Source organism: Xylocopa sonorina, chromosome 10 (genome assembly GCF_050948175.1).
Source record: "Xylocopa sonorina isolate GNS202 chromosome 10, iyXylSono1_principal, whole genome shotgun sequence".
Taxonomy (NCBI): domain Eukaryota; kingdom Metazoa; phylum Arthropoda; class Insecta; order Hymenoptera; family Apidae; genus Xylocopa; species Xylocopa sonorina.
The window spans coordinates 1,785,356-1,805,422 of NC_135202.1; the positions used below are offsets into that span (position 1 = coordinate 1,785,356).

General features: G+C 35.7%; 2 protein-coding genes across 3 annotated transcripts in view; one reads left to right on the forward strand and one right to left on the reverse strand.

Annotated features, from left to right (window-relative positions):
• Nd-23 (NADH dehydrogenase (ubiquinone) 23 kDa subunit) overlaps positions 1–20,067 on the forward strand; it is a 139,693-nt gene that overhangs the window by 44,515 nt on the left and 75,111 nt on the right. The gene's annotated exons all lie outside the window — the stretch shown is intronic.
• The window catches only part of LOC143427894 (metaxin-1), a 72,189-nt gene that overhangs the window by 43,707 nt on the left and 8,415 nt on the right, over positions 1–20,067 (reverse strand). For both annotated transcript variants that reach the window (XM_076902395.1, XM_076902396.1), the window contains exons 2-3: positions 19,101–19,351; positions 14,120–14,276 (exon numbers count right to left, since the gene is read on the reverse strand). In XM_076902395.1, coding sequence (XP_076758510.1) covers positions 14,120–14,276; positions 19,101–19,351 — 408 coding nt within the window. The remainder of the gene's footprint in view (positions 1–14,119; positions 14,277–19,100; positions 19,352–20,067) is intronic.

Consider the following 20,067-nt stretch of genomic DNA (forward strand, 5'->3'; position numbering starts at 1 on the left):
ATACCTAGTGTTAAAAACACCTCAAAGTCATGGGAATAATTGAGAAGCAAGGAAATTGGGTGCAAATAACAAGCAAATAAACAGCGTTTATTTGCTTGTGAACAACTGCTTGTAAGGGAATAACGGAAGGGATTTCTGCACTGTATTGTAATTGAGATCGAAGAATGAGTTCGTTACGATAACCCTAAGCACAAGAAATCAAGGGAACTTCCCGGTCATGCTGCCACGTTGTCGACCAAACCGAATATTCACGGCTTCTGTCGCTGCTACCACGCGGAATTTTCGCGTCGTTGATTCCTCTCTGAGGTTGTAAGGATTAAATCGAACACGGTTGCCCGCGACGCTGTCTGCCAACTTAATATTAGACAGCTTGTTCTAACTAAATATTCGTTCGTTTACGTTTCTCTCACAATTCGACCGTTTTTCTGAGAGGTTGTTCGTTCGTTATTCGATGATCACGTATAACCAACTGACTGTTCGGCTCGCTAGTTTTTGGGGAGTCTGTCCGCTGCTCCCTCCACCGTGCAGGGTGTGGTCACTATTGGTATTTGCCGAAACGATGCAAATTACCAATCAGTGTTCCCCTTCGAATATCGTCCACACCCTCTTGTGCGCACAAGGCACGCATTCGTCTCAAAAGGGTGGGAAGATACCTGCACGGACGTGGAACTGTAGCGGCTAGCAGTAAGGTACAATAGAAGACCTTTCGCTACAAACGACTAGCACGGTTTATGGTATGCGCAGCAATCAAGCCATTTTTGAGGAACCGTTTTAAGCTTTTAACATTTTCCGGACATGCGGTAATTAACTTTCTCTAACGGCCCTGATGGCACATGCCGAAGCCATAAACTGGAGATTTCCGAAGGGTCCACTGCCCGTGGCCAAACTGCCCTTGGTGACCCGGCGCAGGTATTAGGCCCAACGGAATCTTGCTACATGACCAAATATGGTAACAACAAAGTCAGCCCCCACCAGAAGCACCACTACCCTTCTGTAAGAAGGCGATGGCCTAAAATAAGAAGTATTCAGTGATTGGCAAAAGTAGTCAAAACTGAATAACCAATCAAAAGGCGCAAGGAATGTATCGCGCCGACGAGGAAAACAGAAAAACAACAAGACGACAGTCTCCGCTGAGAATTCCTCAAAGAAACATTCAGTAAAAAGCTCTTCAAACGATTCCTTGACTTTTACACCCTGTTTAGAACAGCCTGAACACGCGTTAACAGTATGAAACTCTTCAGAACCTTCGAAGTCCCTCCGTGACGTTTTGGGAATTTTCCAAAGGTCAGTATTCGGTCTGGTTCCATTAAGTGCACGGTTCGTTGTCCCGCTGCGTGCACATGTTGGATCAACCCTTAAGAAATACCCGAATTTACAACACGCGATGGCTATTGAGGACGTTAAAATTAAATATTCTAAAGGCCATTGTGTCGAAGGTCGCAAGTGTTTACGAAATTACTTAAAATGTCTTAATCTCAAAAATAGCCTTTTCGTCACGAACGTGTAATAAACGAAGTCTTCGAAGACCCCGCGTTTTAATTGTTCCGTCGGTCGGAACAGCTTCAAAGTCAAGAAAGCAATTGATGCATTTGAACCGAGCATTAAAAAACAAACGGCCGCAATACAATGATAGATACGATAAAGTGATGTGATTTTGCAGCATGACAACGTTCGGACACATATTGCAAAACAGGGCAAAATATTCTTAAAAACGTTCAAATGGGAAGTCGTACCCCATCCGCCGTATTCTCCAAACGTTGCTCCGTCGGACTATCATTTGTTTCGATCAATGACACACGACCTGGCTGATCAGCACTTCCATTCTTATGAAAAATGTAAAAAATTGGATCGATTCGTGTATCGTCTAAAAAGATGACCAGTTTTTTCGATGTGAAATTCGTATGTTGCTCGAAAGATGGGAGAAAATAGTGCCAACCGATGGACAATTCTAGTACAATGTTCGACAATAGGATACACAATCACTTTCAAAATTTATTGTGGGAAAAAAACGGATACAGAGAAACTGAAAGTCACGCGATATGTACTGATAATTAGTACCCAAGTATCGAATTAGCGAAGAAGCTAATCGCTAAAAATGCACAAAGTAATTAATTCCAATGTACAAAAAAAGCTAAAATATCCTTCTTTTGGAAATGATATTTTTATTAAATTAAAAACAAAAATTTGAATTTAAGTGGCCGGTGCCTATGTTCCGTCGTAAAGGAACAGAAAGCGTGGGGTTTTCGAAGGACATATTTGCGGCACGTTCGTGACGAAATTCTATTTTTTAAGAATTAGATGTTTCAAAAATTTATACCGGTAATCGCGACTTTTTAAGTAATACGTTTTAGGAAATTTATTTTTTGCGTCCTCAATAGCCGTACCATGTCATAAACGTGGTATTTTCTCAGGATCAGTCCAACGTATGCACTTAATGCATATGCACTGTAGAGGCCCTTAACGATGCGAAGGACTTCGAAAACCGCCACGGTTATGCAGGTATCTTTCCACCTTTCTCTTCAAATAAAGGGCGTGCAAAAGGGCGTGGGCGGTAATTCTTAAGGACATGCTGATTGATAATGTGGATAATTTCGGCAAAAACCAATCAGTATCCGCCCTTTACATGATGAAGTATGTCGACGAGCGGACTTCCAAAAAAGTCCGACGAGGCCAGATCAAGATCAACCTTCAAACGAAAAATACTAATATCTGTATTAGTCTTTATTCGACACTTGTCGCGATGCCACAATGGACGTCTTCTTAATTAAAACCAAGTTTATGGCACGGACGCAATCAGCTGGCTATTTTTAAAGATTTCTAAATATTACTTACCTTTTTCTTATTACTTTAATATTCCTAAATACCAGGATTAAGGCCTTAAAGGTTGCTTTAGAATTTGTAACGATTCGCACTTTTAATGCCTTAACTCAATAACTAATGACATGCCATAAAATCGGAAAAGCCTAGTTAATATGCCACTCAACCGTATAGGCCAAGGAGTTCTTTCCGGAGTCTTAACCCTACTACCGGGTAACTACTATCTCCACACCAAAGAAGGAGTAGAAAGCTGATTGGCCGGTCGCTAAACCACAGTTCGTATATAAATTTGTAAAAAACCATTACAAATTTGTAAAAATCACCCATTAAGTAAGGCGAACTTAGGGGCGCAACAACACTAGTCCCGTACGTTATCTCCACAAATTGTTTCAATCGAATATGGATACTATCCCAGTAAAAGCTGCTTAAGTTATTGTTTTGCTGTAACACGGCCTTACACAAAGACAAGTTGCTCATCAGCTGAACTTAACTCAGTCTTCCGTCTAAAGAGTTTACAGAAAGTTTCAAGAGACTGCTCGCCGCCGTTGTACCTCCGAAAGGAACGACCGTTTTAACGTCATGACATCTCTCCGTTACCGCTACCTCATTGGTATCAGTGTACAGCAGGAGCTAAGAGAACTTCAAGGTGTGGCTGTCAGTCAGTGAACAGTCAGAAGAGACGCTTGAAGGAAGCCAATCTCATTTCCAGACGACTGAATTGTTAGAAGACTGAAATTAGGCGCAGGTCACTAATGAGCATGTCTTCAATTTGCTCGAGAGCGTGTCAATTGGACTACACAGCAGTGGTGTACTGTCCTATCCACTGACGAGTGCAGAGTATGTGTGCATAACAATGATAGACGAGATCGTGTGTACAGGCGTCCGGGAGAGCGATTTTTGCAATGTTCTTTCACAGAAACAGTCTCATATGGCGGCGGTTCCTGTATGATATGGAGTGTCATTTTCTTGAAAGGTACAGATATTGTTTTTGTACCTGGTGGCTTCTAAGAAGTGTATCATATAAGAATTTATTAGTAAGGACAACGTATTTTGGAATAAAGTGATATTTTCAGATGAATAAAAGTTTAACGTTTCCGGGTCGAACGGATGTAATTTTGTTTGGAGATAATGAAATACAGAGATGGAAGCGGAAAACTTGCGTGCTATGGCGAAACATGGGGATAGCTCAGTTATGATTTGGGGGTGTGTGATACCACCTGATAACACCATACCTCAAGATAACTACATCTGGTAAACATCCGGGGCGTGTAACCAGAAAACTTCAATACCACGTAATCAGAACCCTTCAATTCCTATAATTCATCCCCTCCAAACAAATTGTGGAACATATAAAAGATGGGCTCAAATAAAGAGAGCTTAGTTGACTACTGGACCATTAACCCGGCAAAGTTGCTTTTAATCATATTTTCCCGTGAGAGATGCATGACGGTAAAAAAAAATTTCAAGAAAAGTGCAAGAAAATTTGGTGTACACGAAGACTATTACTTTCAACAGAACAATGATCGTAAACATACTGCAAGAATCATTAAGAAATGGATCGTATATAATACTCCCCACATGCTGGTCATACCACCACAAAGCCTTGATATAAACCCCATTGAACATCTATCTTGGGAAATAATAAAGAAAGAATTACAAAAATTTAATATAACATCCAAGGAAAGTTTAAAAGAAAAAATACTCCAAATGTGAAATTCTATTTCACCAAGTATTACAGAAAAGTTATAGTAAACAGTATCCATAATCGCTCGCAAGATGTTATTCGTACCAAAGGTGGACCTACTAAATATTAAAGATTTAAAAGTTTCACACTTCCTTCACTTCAAACACTCATTGTTTCATTTTTCGTACCCCATAATATTTCAGTAAGTGTTGTATAATATGCTTATTATAACTAATAAAGTATTTCATAGTAAGTGTTCAAATACTTTCGTGAGTCACTGTAGTTCGTACGAGTTAGAATTATTAGCTGCGGTAAGAACGACACAAAAATTTGTACCGATTGCGAAGCAAAGCAAAAGACGTTATACAAAAAAGACATAAAGTTCAGTTATAAAATAGAACACCGATCGAGTAACCGTTTAAAATACGTTGATGCACTGAATAGATATTCGGTGTTACTTATCGAAGATAAGTTTCTTGAAAGTGTTCGGAAAAGATGAAACGAAGATAAACGGATTAATGTATTCTGTGTGTAGAATATTAAATTCATTTGACGAAATATATGTAGCCCTCATACAACACGATAAGAAAACTGCAAAAACCTTCGTACAACACTATACTTCTACAGCCGCAGCGAGGCTTGCTGTCTTAAAGATTATGTAGTTAACAATTTAACATTAAAAAAATTACAAAAAGGCCTAAACTTAGCTGAAAAACTCGAGTCATTTTTCTGGAGTACAGACCTTTCCACTGAAAGAAGTCAAAAATTCAAAAGGGAGCTGCAAAACTGTCTAGCTCCATACCGAGAAATTTACAATGACCTGGTAAGAACCAGCAAGCAAAGTACAATTACAGATTTTTTTAAGAGGGGAGAAGATACAAAAACTTTAAATAAAGAAAAAAATTCTGAAAGTGAGGGCGATATTATTCCACCGAAAAAACGTTCTTGGTTCAGATTATACTGAGCGGTGACGACGAAGTAATTCATTAAATTAGAGTTGCGTTAGATTAAAATAATATTTTTTGTTTTTTTTTTGCTTTGTATTATACATACATTTATATTTTTAATAAAAATCAAGTTGTTTATGTAGAATTAAAAAAAACTATTTACTGTTTTTAATAAGTTTTTGGAACGTAACCCCCCTTTTTGTGTACTAGCTCTGGGTCTCATACAACATGGTGTCACACAACACGGTATTTTCTAGGAACCTAACTACCGTGTTATAGAATGGTTACCTATATATAGAAACCAGGGATGATAAGATTTCAATCACAACAGACCATCAATGAAGAGCTAAATTCTCTTTTGATAAATAAAACCTGGGCTTTTGTACAGAAATCCAAAAATCGAAATATAGTAGGTTGTAAATGGATTCACTATTATATTATATTTATATATATTCACTATTAAACATAATGAATTTGAAGATCCAGTAAAATACAAGGCCCGTCTTGTTATTCATCGTTTTAACCGTCTTTAATTTTACCATATTTTATAGATTATAATGAAACTTTTGCACCAGTTGTAAGAATAACAAGTTTTAGACTCATAATTGCTTTTGCAAATCAGATTAATTTGCTAATACACCATATCGATGTTAAGATTGCATTCTTGAATGGTGAATTAAAAGAGGAAATTTATATAAAAGTTCATCAAGGGATTAAAAGCAAAATTGATCGGGTTTGCAAATTAGATAAAGCATTGTATGGATTAAAACAAGCAGCAAGATGTTGGAAGGAAGTATTTGATAAAAACCTCAAAAAAAATTTTTGAATCTGAATTTTAAAAATTCAGCTGTAGAACGTTGCATCTACATTCTGGACAACGAAAATATATCACAAAATATATATGTTGTTTTATATGTCCATAATCTTGTGATTGCTACGGCCAATAGTGAAACAATGGAGAACTTTATAAGTTATTTAATGAATAAGTTTCACATGATCAACTTAAAGGAAATAAATTATTTCCTTGGTATTAAAGTAGAAACAAATAATGATAAAGTAACATTAGATCAAAGTGCTTACATACAAACAGTGTGGGATAGTAGTGTAACGGCACCATTATAAGGTTGACAACTAAAAATAATTATAAATAATAAAAAATGTAAATAAAATGTGTAAATAGTATAAACAATATAAAAATAGGAAATAAATCAAATAAACATAAAATAAAAATATAGCAAATAAATCAAATAAATATACATTTTCGGCAAGCGCACATGCGCAGTAGGTCGACGCCAACAATGCGCATGCGCAACTTTAATCAACTCCTCGTTTGAGCTACTCTACAGTAAACTCGAGACCACTCCGGGTTTGGGTTTTAACCAGCTCCCAGTTTGAGCGACTCGAGCGAGACCAGGTTGCGCATTAAGGATTCTGCATGTAGGGTGCAGAGACCGCTCCTGGTCCGGGCTTTAACTAGCTTCTCGTCTGAACAACTTTAGGCGTAGGATACCGACAGTAGACAGATAAAAGAATATATATATATATATAGTAATAATAAATTATAACGTCTCTACCGAAAGAGATGAATGCATTCAAACAATGGAACAGCGACTTCCCATCAAAATGGCTCGTGTGGTTAAGAGGAAAGAGGATGGGCTCGTTAGCGTGGTTAACAATTAAAATTCACAGGATTAAGTCCTTCTCTATATGATAACAATATAACAATTTATTTAATAAACCTACAACTAGCGAAAATTACAAAATATATAGCTTTAATTAAAGATATAGCTTTTATTAAATAAATTGTTATATTTTATCATATAGAGAAGGACTTAACCCTGCGAATTTTAATTGTTAACTACGCAAACGAGCTCATCCGCTTTCCTCTTAACCACACGAGCCATTCTGATGGGAAGCCGCTGTTCTATTGTTTGAACGCATTCACCTCTCTCGGTAGAGACATTATCCTCTCATAATTATGAGAAAATCACTTGGCCTGCTCGGCGTCACATGTTTATATTTTGCGTTGCGCCCTAAGTGTAATTCGTCGCGCGTAAGACTAAATACTCCGACCGAAACTTTTCGGGGTGCGAAATGACAATGGTCTCGGTCAGGGTTCGTCGCTGTCGAGTGGTGACGGGGACCACAAACAGTATTAGAGAAAATTAATATGTAGGATTGTAAACCTGTAAGTACTCCTTCCCTGAGTAAATTTTATATAACTTTAAATTCAGATGAAAAATTTGAAGCACCATGTCGGAATTTGATCGGATATTTAATGTATATAACGTATATAATGTTTAATATATGCGGCGTGTACGCAACCTAATCAGTGTACCGTGGTAAATATTTTAAGTAAATACTCGAATTTAAATAATAAAGAATAATAAATAATAAAGAATTTGTGGCACGAATTAAAATGTGTATTAAGGTATCTAAAATGTTCGAAATGTATCAAATTAACTTATATAAGAGATCATTATAATAATCTTTTGATTGGATATTATGCTGACTCTGATTGGGGAGCTAGTGATATAGATAATACGAAGAGTACAACTGGGCATCTTTTTAAACTATTTAAGCAATGTATTATACCTTATGATCAAAAAGTACCCAGGATTTCTCATTTGACCGAACCGCGCTTGAGATATTGTCAACATCATTTTTTTTCCTAGGTCGGTACATCTGTCAGTTGTTCACATGTCACTTTTAAGCGCAATCTGTCAGATAGTTTGTGCGTAGTAGTTTGGTGTACTTTGCGAATTTTGCTATGTCGAATTTAGTGGAGCAACGAGTCTGCCTGAAATTTTGTGTTTTTAACAAAATATTATGTACAAAAGCGTTGAAAATATTAACGGTAGCTTAAGGGAACTCGATCATGTCGAAAACACAAGCATACGAAGCGGACCGTATTGTAGTTGATTTGCCTCGTTCTAGTCATCCACCCACCTCTATGGCTGACGAAAACATCGAAAAAGTTCAGAAAATTGTGCTCGAAGATTGTCGTGTGAACATCAGGGAGATAGCAGTCGACCTTAATGTTTCGTTCTAGTTGATGCAGAGCGTTATGCACGATGTTTTGAACATGAGACGAATTGAAGCGCATCTGTACGCGACTAATCTGACCAAGAACAGCATTAATACCGTTCCATAAACTCCACATTCACCTGACATGGTCCCATGTAACTTTTTCCTGTTTCCATGACTCAAGTTACCGTTCGTCGAAAGCGTTTTGATACAACTGAGGCAATAAAGGAGAATTCGCAGAAAAAGCTGAAGGCGATTCCAAAATCGGTCTAAGAAAAGTATTTTGAAGATTTAAAGAAGTGTTGGAATATGTGTATTGCTTGCGATGAAGATTACTTTGAAGGGAATGAAATAAATATCGATGAATAATTGAACCATTTTGGTTTTACTGACAAATTCCGGGTACTATTTGATCGTAATGTATGTTGGAATACGAAGCAGTAAGCATCGATTGCGGCTTCGTCTACTGAAGCGGAGTACATGGCTTTGTTTGAAATTGTTAAAGAAGCACTTTGGTTGAAATCATTAGCACAAATATAAAAATTGAGCAGTCAATCATTATCTATGAAGATAATAATAGATGCATAAATATTGCTGGCAATCCAAGCAGTCACAAGAGATCGAAACATATAGATATAAAATACCATTTTTCCAGAGAACAAGTTGAAAAGAAAAATATACAAGTTGAGTTTGTGCAGAGAACCGGATGACCGACATGCTGACAAAGCCATTACCAGCAGTCAAATTTCTGCAATTTAGGAAAGAAATGGGATTAGAATAGTACACATTATATTAAGTGTACAGTAATAATAAAAGTTCAAAGTAAAAAAATATGTAGTACTAATAAAAGAATGTATATATAGAAATATATAGTAAATATACATAGAGAAGAATAGAATAATTATAATAGATATAGATATAGTATTTTAAGATGGCTTGTTTAGATTTTTCTCGGTTTCCCTAATCCTTGTAACAAATGTTCAACCATATATATTTCCCCAGATAAGATGAAGAAGGATAGTCTTTAACGTGTTGGGTAGACATTGTAATATCAATATATACCGAGGTGTAATACCAATAATATTACCGAGGATCGAAAAGTCCAAAGGAGCACTACGATAGGGCCAGACGAGAGGTCAAACGATATGCGGAGATATATCGATATGATAAGAAGTTGCTGCCCAAATACAAGGACCCCTTCCGAATACGAACGATTTTGCCTAATGATCGCTATGTCGTCGAGAACGTGCGGGAGAGGATAAAGCATTTTAGGTGGATCTTAATCCAGAGCGACGACCTGGGCAATTCGGAGTGATATCGTGTATAGATACGGCTGGTATATCATCACTGGATATGAATTCGTGTATTTTCTGTGTACAAAAACGGAAATAAACAGCGGTGATTGTTGCTTGTAGCAAAGAACGCCATTGGGAAGGATAGGATTGCATGGCGCCAAAGGTCGCGAGCTTCGAAGAGAACGAGGACCGTGCCACATTGCTGTGCAGGTAGAAATGCCGGTGATGAACACGTAACTAAGGGTGCACCTATACTTGTGTGATCATGGTAAAACGTACGTTCTGAAGACACCCCTACCTACCGAGAACAGACCGAAAAGGGTTGTTGCCCTGGGTCACAACGATATAATCTGAACGGGTTGTAGCCCAGGGTGGGACAGGAACGACCAAGACGGGGTACGAACCTAGTCAATGGTCGACGAAATAAGTCAGGTCACAACGTAGAATCCTATCTCAGCCAAAAAAGGAGCTCCCCGTCCGGACAACCTTGAAGAAAGCGGTACAACAACGCGATCGGGCTATCACATACTCTGCGTAAACCAGGGGAGCTATACTGTAAACGTGCCGCGATGCATCAGCCGGCGCATAGATAAGAACAAACCGTAATTTCTACCGAAAAAATATCGTGGCCGGCTGGAGCTAATGATATTTTTATATTTTGAATAACAAGCCTGAGGATAGTCTTATAGTCAGATTAGCCAAATGTTAAGAGAAAGCTGGTGACGAAGCGCTCGAGGCTGCCGTTTGTCTTTCATCACCTGGAAAATTTCCTTTATTGTGAACAATTGAATCGAGTGAACCAATCTTTAATCGAGAAGTATCCGGCGATTGTCAACAGAAAAGGCGTTATTCTGCAACACGACAATGCAAGACCGACTGTGCAAGACAAACCCCAGAAAAAATTAATGAATTGGGGTGGGAGGTACTGCATCACGCACTATACTCGTCCAATATCGCACCCTCGAATTTCCATTTATTCCGATCGCAACATTTTCATATTGACAAAAAATTTGAGAATTTGGATGATGTCCAAAATGTCATCTCGAGATATTTTACTCAAAAACCAATTGACTTTTATCGGTCCGGCATTGAAAATTTGCACACTAGATGGCAAAAGGTTGTTGATAACGAGGGTGGTTACATTATTGATTAAAAATAAAAACTTTGTGGCGGCTACGATTCCTAGTATTTTCTAGTCGTAAATTTTCTAAAGAAATAACAATGCGTTCCTACGACACAGCACAGGTCTGGCCACCGCGGGTTAGCACTTGGCGACCAGGCCCGCGCGTTTCCTAAACCCGATACCCGTCTGGTTTGTGTCCATCATCTGGGCCAAGCAATTGTTTCCCTTAAGATTTCGTCGCGACTGAGCATTGCCAGTCGCGTACGGTAGATCCTTAAACTTGGTTTATTTATGACCAATTTCCGTCCGTTACGTTTCGTGGAAACGTTCACTCTCCTCGTCTGTGCATCTATCCTTTTCATTCTGGGATTTCCCATCCTTTTCTATACGCATTTTTAAGGGACGACATTTTCGTCCTTGCGACAGTTCGATTCGGACAGTTCGGTTAGAACGACGCAAGCACATAGTTCTGTTAGAACAACGCTAGCATATAGTTCGGTTAGAACAGTTCGGCGAGAACAGAGCAACTGTTCGTTAGAGCAACCTCCATATTCGTTAAGAATTGTGAGGTCAAGTTGAGTTTCACTAGAGTCGCGTAGCGACGTAAAAGAAATCGTAGCCATAGCACCGCCCCCAACATTAAGAACTATTGTTTTATTGTTGTTTCGCCATTGTTGGCTATTGTTGATTGTTGTATATTAAATTGTGGGCAAGAAGGTCGAGGTTTCTTACTCCCGTTACATTGCCCTCAACTTGTTAAAAATTTATTCGTTTGAATTTAATGTAAGAAAGCGACATTACTTTCCGGCCCCCTTAATACTTATCGAATGCTTTGGCTCTTTGTCCTATTGGAAGAAAAACGTTTCTGACAAATTTAGTTTACTTATACTATGTACCAAATTTTTCTTCAAAATTTTCAAACACTCTTGTCTTATCTAAAATTGCATCAGAGGCGACCATCGTCATCGACAGGCCGAAAAAAGAAAAGCATTTGGAAAAGCATGTAATTCCGAAAGAAATGCAGAACGAAAAGGAAAGAAAAGAAATTAAACCCGTTCGTCACGAAACGGTTAACGAGAACGAACGGAAATCGAATAAAGGCAATCAAAGATAAACGCACATAGACATTTATTTCATATATCTTAGCCGATCCCAGCACCATCGGTGAAAACGGAACTTTCTGTGCCAGTTACTGCCCCACAGTCCACAAGATTAGTGATCTTTACTATAAGATTACTATTAGATTCTTTCGATTTAATTTTGTACAAATTCATCATCACTTGATAGTCACATCCAGAAACGTAAAATTTACTTTCATTTCACTGGAGAACAATACTGTGCTACAGAAAGAAATATCTAATATCTAAATTTCTTTAGCATACTTTAAACGTAATATTTTATTCTTCCTACTAATGAACCGTTTCTTTCCTTGAAACTCGTGCATTCAAACCGTGTTGTTGTTGTTGTTGTTGTTGTTGTTGTTGTTGTTGTTGTTGTTGTTGTTGTTGTTGTTGTTGTTGTTGTTGCTGTTATCTTAATGTGCTCTGGCACAATTCTGGGTGCATTTCTTTCTTAAATTAATATCATAATGTCCTTTTTAATATCATGAATTATTCAGCACTTAAAATTTTTAAAAGTCAAACCGCAACCCTTGAACTCCTTCATTCGTGTGAAAGGAATCCAATTCCAGAAATCTAAAATTCTATTACCGAACGGTTACAATCTTCTTAACCTCTTTTTAAAAATGTAACAGCTGTTTTCAATGAACCACATTGATGGTTTTAAACAAGCTATAAGTTATAAACTACTAAAAGAAACCGTACACAATTTCATCACGCTTGATTTCGATCTTGTTTTACCCAGAAGAATCATCTCTTTCATTTTAACCCATCTGTAGCCTGACACTTTATATTGGATCTACCGGAAAATTCTGTCAGATAATATCATTTTAAGTTTTAATACTATCAAGATCATGTTGGAGCAAAATCTTTTCATGACAACATCAGAGGTTGCGGAAAGCTTGAGTCAGCTCAACAAACCATTTCAAACCATATTCGGAAACTAGGATTGGTGTGAAAATATTTTAGATGGTTGCTTCATGAATTAAGTATGAAAAATTTGAATGATGGAGCATAATATGTACATTTCTATTTGCACAAAACACGCTACTTGAACAAAATCGAACCCTTCTTGAATCAAATAATAACTGGGGATGAAAAGTGGATTAACTATGAAAACATTGTAAGAAAAAGGGCATATTATGAAAGTTGTGTATGTGGTGGGACATTCGAAGACCAATACATTTTGAGCTGTTGCAACCGAACAAAAAGCTAAATTCGGAAAGGTACTATCAGCATTTAAATAACTTAAAAACAGCACTTCAAAAAAAGAGGCCGGCAATATTCAATAGGAAGGACATCATACTGCTTCACGATAATGCCATGCAACATACTGCTTTGAAGACAAGTTGAAAACTCGCAGAGCTAGGCTGAAAAATTTTTGTCGCATCCACCACACCCCCCAAACTTTGCACCCTTCGATTATCACTTGTTTTTATCCTTACAAAATTTTTTGTAGGGCAAAAAACTCACAAACGAAGAAAATATCAGACAAGTACTGATTCAATTTTTCGCCTCTACAGATAAGGCATTTTTGAAAAATGAGATATACAAATTGCCATCTCACTGGTAAGATGTGGTAAATATTGATGGCAGTTATATCATTCAATCAAATTTATTCGAGATATGAAGAATTTATTATTTTGTTTTACTCTCAAAACGGACAGAATTTTCCTGTAAGCCTAATATATGCAAATCTACGTTACCAACAAGGAAAGGTTATAAATCTCTATTCATATTCACAAGTATTTCTTAAATCCGATGCATACTTATATGTAGACATGCTTAAAATTGCAGCATAAAGAACGTCAACAGTTGAACGAGTTGAGAATTATATAAACTGGCCAGTTAGTTTAATGAATATTCAATTATTTGTAACATTTACCAAATTTAATGGTGATTATACATGATAACCAGCAATTATGCATAATAATCAGTTCATTATATTTACCTTAACATATACATTCAATATACAAATAAAGTAGTACCTTCCTTACATATTATTAGTGGTACTAATAAAACGAGTATTATTAGAAAAATGAAAAATATTAAGATTTAAAATACTAATCTTCTTTTATATGTAAACAATGTATATTTTATATGATTACCTTATTTTCTATGTCATCCTCTGCAGGATACAAAGTTTCCAACATTTCACGGGCTTGTCGTTCAAACTTTCCTGGATAATACAAATTTAGTGGGAAAGGTAATGCTTTACAATACCATGGTCTCATTAATTCATTTACGTTTCTTTCATCTATCCACCTGAAATAAACATTTGATTTCAATGTTAATTTTTGCACTTTTATAGTACATCATCTTTTACATACAGTAGGATCGCATTAATTAATTCAGTCAAAAGTCGTATCGGAGCTTTACGTTACAATAATAATAACATTAAGGTTAGAAATACATAATAAATAAAAGAGTTTATAAAAATTGTACATAAGAACCGTAGCAGTGGGATTCCATGTTTCAAGTTCGTAATGAACATTTAAAGAAATATGACATGTCAAATTAATTATGTATCCTTCGCGTAGAAATTAAAAGTAAAACTTTTTCATTGAAACATATTCTATGTATAGTATATCTAACTGGTCTCGAAAGTAAGGAGCATCAAAGAAATTATTGATAGTAATTCGATCGTTCTTTTTAAAATTGATATGTTAAAAAGACTGAATAATTCTCAATCTATTTACATTGTGTATTCCAATGCGAAAGAAATAGCCGATTATGGCATTGACGGTTTAGCATGACATACTTAAGGAAGTCTATAATCTTATAGAATTCAATGCATTTAAACATTGTATCTAAACAATCATACCACTCGACGAAATTTTTCCCTTGGAATCTTATATAAATTGCGACATAATGAACATTTTAAATGAAAGCAAATTAAAAAATGAAAGAAACGAGCATATTTTTGTATGATGAACACAGACATTAGTTATTAACTACGCTCTAGTAAACATAAAAGTATGCAACAGAATTAAAAAATATAAAGTAGGAGAATATATTGAATCTGACTATCTTAGGCTCTGGCCGTACAATTGAATTAAATAGGAAATGAAGCGGAGAAAAATAAAGAAAAAAGAATGATTGCTAAACCATAAAAAAATAATGTTGAAATAATTTAATAAACGGCTGCAAGTTGGAAAAAGTAATCGATATATCGGCAAAATAACCAAACAGGTGCATGGAGCTGAAAACGGCGCCGAAAATAAAAGAGAGCTGTTGGGAATATACATATACATAGTTTTAGAAAAGAAAGGTACATAAAACAAGTGATAACTTGTAAAAAAGAATAAAATTGAATTGTTGCAAATATCTCAGACATCATTTTCAATGAACGAAAATAAAGTGAATTAATACTTCATTAACTTTCTAAATTGTATTTTAAGCAAAATTAAAGTATCCCAAATTAAATGTTGAGTTCGATAATATGATGAAAATTTTATTCTAAATAAGAAAAAAAATGCAACTGACATAAAAAATTAAATAAATTGAAGGAACATAGCGTTATAAAACAATATCATTCCAGTAAGCCAATTGAAAGGAGGTATAAAATGTGGATGATGGTTGATAAATCAACCTGCTGTTGTAAATTTGGTACTGTAACTGGCGATGATAGGGTTTTTTCATAATTACACGCGATTACACTACTAGCAACCGAACTTAATTGGTTCTCTCAACGAAGGCTTATGAGATTAGACACTAGCCATCGGAATAGCCCCGTAACGCAATAAATGTTTTTAGAACGTAATTTTATGAGTTTCCGAACGCAATGGGTCATTATTCTATAACCTTGGTACTCAGACAGGAAAAAGGACTACACGAAACGCGAATAACGATGAGAGTTCACAAAATGAAGGAGGGTGACTTGATCGAACAGGGGAGGACACATCGACAATACCCGAAACACCTTCCTGTCACTTGATACTACTTATGGAAGGGAACGCGAAAATGCAACGACGCAACGATGAACGGAAAACGAACGCAAACGGAGGAGAGGGAAAAGATCGCAAAATAGTATGAAGCTCGCAATTAGAAACAAAAGAAAAACAGAACGTTTAACCGCAAGGCTACTCACTCGGCGGTGACCAAGGGCTTTTCGTCGGGGACTCACCCTCTTTGATCCACACGGTAAGGCCCGCCGCGCACGCTCTCGCAAAACACTGGAGGAATATGACAGCACGCTCCCTAGCTGGCCTCGGAAAAATCTCCGTAAGCTCCACGGTCCTCTATGAATTTTCCAACCTGTCCTTGTTCTCACACTGCGCTCTCTACTGACTCTGGTACTCGCGAAATACTCTAGCGATCCTGTTCAGTAGCCACTTCCGAACCGGTAGGTGGTTGTCTGATCCCCAAATTCGAGCGCTTTCGGCATAATTATAACGCGGTAACACTCGATCCACAAAACATAAGTCACCCTCGTTAAAACACAAGGACAGTTCTAATTAGTCCTTTGTTGCTCCGTGAACAATGTAGACAACATGTAGAACGCCGCCAAATTCTTAAAAATCAATCTAAATACTGACTGAACCTCCGCGGTACCCGACTCTCGGCGCAGGTCAAAGGTCAAGGTATGCTTCAAAGAGCAAAAAGAATATTCGACGTACGATCACGATCTAACATTTTTAATATCTAGAGAAATTCATAATACTCGCAGACCATAAATCTTTAATATTTGCATAACGTATAAAAAATGTTTTAGAATTTATTGTAGACTTTCTCGTCACATGGTCATCAGAGATAAGATGTAACAAAACAATGCTATTTGCATGAATACGAACAATTAGCCAAAAAACAGGACGATAAGGATCGCTCTGACCGCCGACTACAGATGGTGGACGTGAAGCTATAATATATTCTTTTAATTAGATGAGATATACAATGACAAAGTCGTTATACATGTATTACAATACTATAGTTAAGAAACCCTTTGGAGAAATCGTTAAAAAATGTGCTAATCTGTAAACGGCACGTTCAAATTTATGATTCATCACCACATTTTTGTTTAATTTGCAAATTTTAAATTTCCTTCCTATTAATTAGCTTCCTTAGTAAATTCAATCCACCAAGAAATAGCAACAGAAATTTTACAAAATGCATATTTTTATCATTCTCCAATTCATGTTTCTGTAATATTTCTGTTTTCAATTAATATTGAAAGTTCCTTATTCTTGAGCTCGAATATGTTTTCTTGAGATTATTTTTCTAACAATTCGGGCACCTTCGTTTTCTTTGTCTTTCGCAATGTACATCGCCATTCAAACGTTAAGTTTGCTTATTAGGAGTGATATCCATTAAAGATTCTATATTTCAAGAACATTGAAAAATAACCGTAGAGCTCTAAGGTTCTACAGTTTCAAGAATAATGGTGGTTACATGGTGATAATTGAGTTATATTAAAACTTCCGCCAGACAAGTCAAATATTGTTGTTAAAGAATTGTCAGCAACTGCTAGATCTGTATCGTTTATAATATTTTATGTCTTCGTGTAGTTTTCACTGCGTTTGTTATGTATAGATAAATCATTATTAAAGTTTGCCTCTTTTTTCGCCCCATAATTATTCGTGTAGATTGTCAAAACTTCCAAAACGAGGCTTTATTATTATTTATAACTTTCTATAAAAGTGAACCCTCAAATTATGTTATTTGATGATATAATTTTATGCGTGCAATGCCAAAAAAACAAACGCGTTGAACAAATGTTCATCGCAATGGTTACCAATGTGGACATAATTATAGACCGTGTTAGTCAGTCAGTCAGAAAATAACAATATTATTGCTGTATGACATTCAATTACCCTGCAGCCGTCACAGGCACAAGTACAATTATATTACAACATTTCAACATAAGTCATATCTGCTTTTACATTCGTAAAATCCTGGAAAAATTAATTTTCCAGCAGCTATATAGTGCGCTTCGAAATGCTTCACTAAGTCAGCAGCTTGTTTAAAACCTTGTGCACAGTCGCCCTCTCATATCACCTCCAATAGGATGTCACCTGATCTTTCTTTCTTTCACTTCTGGAGTATTTCAGGAAATATTTCAGAACGACGTAAATCAACTATAAATTACACATCTAATAAAAAATTGTTAATGGGAATTGTTTAAATAAGTAAGTTGTATGGTTTTAACAGGAAATAATAACGACGTCGTAACTTTTTTTGTACATGGAATAATTTCCGAAATTTCAAAATTTACTTCCATTTTTTAAATGAGAAGGTATACTTTTCTTATTACAGATCAAAAGACATTTCACCCAGAAAAGTGTAAACCTAAGTTGGTTCTGAACTTAGCGATTAACAAAGTATTTTGAGATTAAACAGCCGGAAAAAATAATTTAAAGATGCGTGTACACACATGTGTATGAGCAGTAAACTTACGACAATCTAACGATACACTTACCTTTTACCTGTGGCCGACTTATTTTAAAATATTTCATTAGCCATTACGTTTTAAGGATCAACATAACTATATACTTATCTACTTAAAATTTAATATTCTTTCGATCTACGATCAGAAAAATATACCTTTTCATTTAACAAAAGGAAGCTGACACTTTTGTAATTAACAAATTTTCGTTCCACCATACATAATTTCAAAATTAGTTAAAGTGTGCAGATTATGTGATTCATCCTGTATTATGTAAATAAGGAAACGTGAGCAAATGAAAAATGCAAGGACTAAAGTTGTGAGAATCAGCAAAACTGAATTGTATACGTAACCATATACATACGGTAACCGAACAGCAGTATCAGTAAGAAATTTTTTATACTTCCTTTCATTCGTCGCTTTTACTAAAACATAAACTGTTCAAATTAAAAAAGAAAAAGATAAATGAACTTCCAACTTTAGGATAAAATTAAACTTTCGCTCGTCCAACCAATACATATTCGTACACCCAACAAAATTTTGCAATCTCAATATTTCTTTTAGTAGCAAAGAAAAAAGAAAGATGCCCAAAAGACGATATTCCGTTTCCATAATAAGGAACATGGACATTATTTGCGTCTAATCAATACAAACCTACTGTATCTTCTATTTCTCGCATACTTTCGAATAAAAAGAGCTATGCATACCAAATAAACTGTAATGCTGGATATAGTTTTTCTTTTAACATCGTATCATAAGCCACAACATTTGCGCATTGTTTCTGACTTAATCCGTATTCTGTGTTATAATTTTTTCCTCTGAAATATCTTATTATATCTTTGACTGCATCGAATGTACCATAACTAGTTTTCAACACGGGTAATCTGCCATTGGGTGTTCTGAATAGATTACCAGATGTATCTATTTTCAAAGGTATACCATTAAACTTGGCATAAACCTAAAAAAAAACAAATACAAATCATTTGAATTATCTATAAAATATCAATTAAGATACATACAGTTATAATAATAGTCTTCTATGTAAAATTCGATAAAAATGATTAAAAAATGCGTGCGCGTCACAAAATTTATGAATGTAAACGATTACAGTGCTCCGAGTATAACAAGGGATATATAAACTTTATATTTTAGCAACAAACAAAAATATTCGGACACCAGTATTATTACAAGTATTATGGTTTGTACTTTAAATAAACACACAGTAAATTAAAACCTAGTATTATGTTGAAGTACAGTTTGTTGTTAACAAAAGTTTAAAAACCTTTTGCTTCATTTACAGAATTGTTTAAATTATTATAAAAATACAAAATTACAGGTAATTTTGAATTTAAGAAAATATTTGAACAAAGTAATTTCATCTACAAAAAAGTAAAGCAGATAATGCTCATAAACATAGTGACAAAATTGCTTAATACGTATACAGAAGACATCGGTGCTGAATGTTCAGTCAATATTATTGGAACTTTATTCAAAAGAATTCGCAAAAATAAGAATACGTCTCCTGATATGTGCCAATTAATAATTCAAAAGCAAATCATACGATGTTGCAAATTTGTTAAGATGATTAAAAATACAATGTTGTAAACCGATATAATAATCTAGACGTATTTTAAGTGATTGTAGTAGACGTAGTATTATAGAAAACGTTAAAAA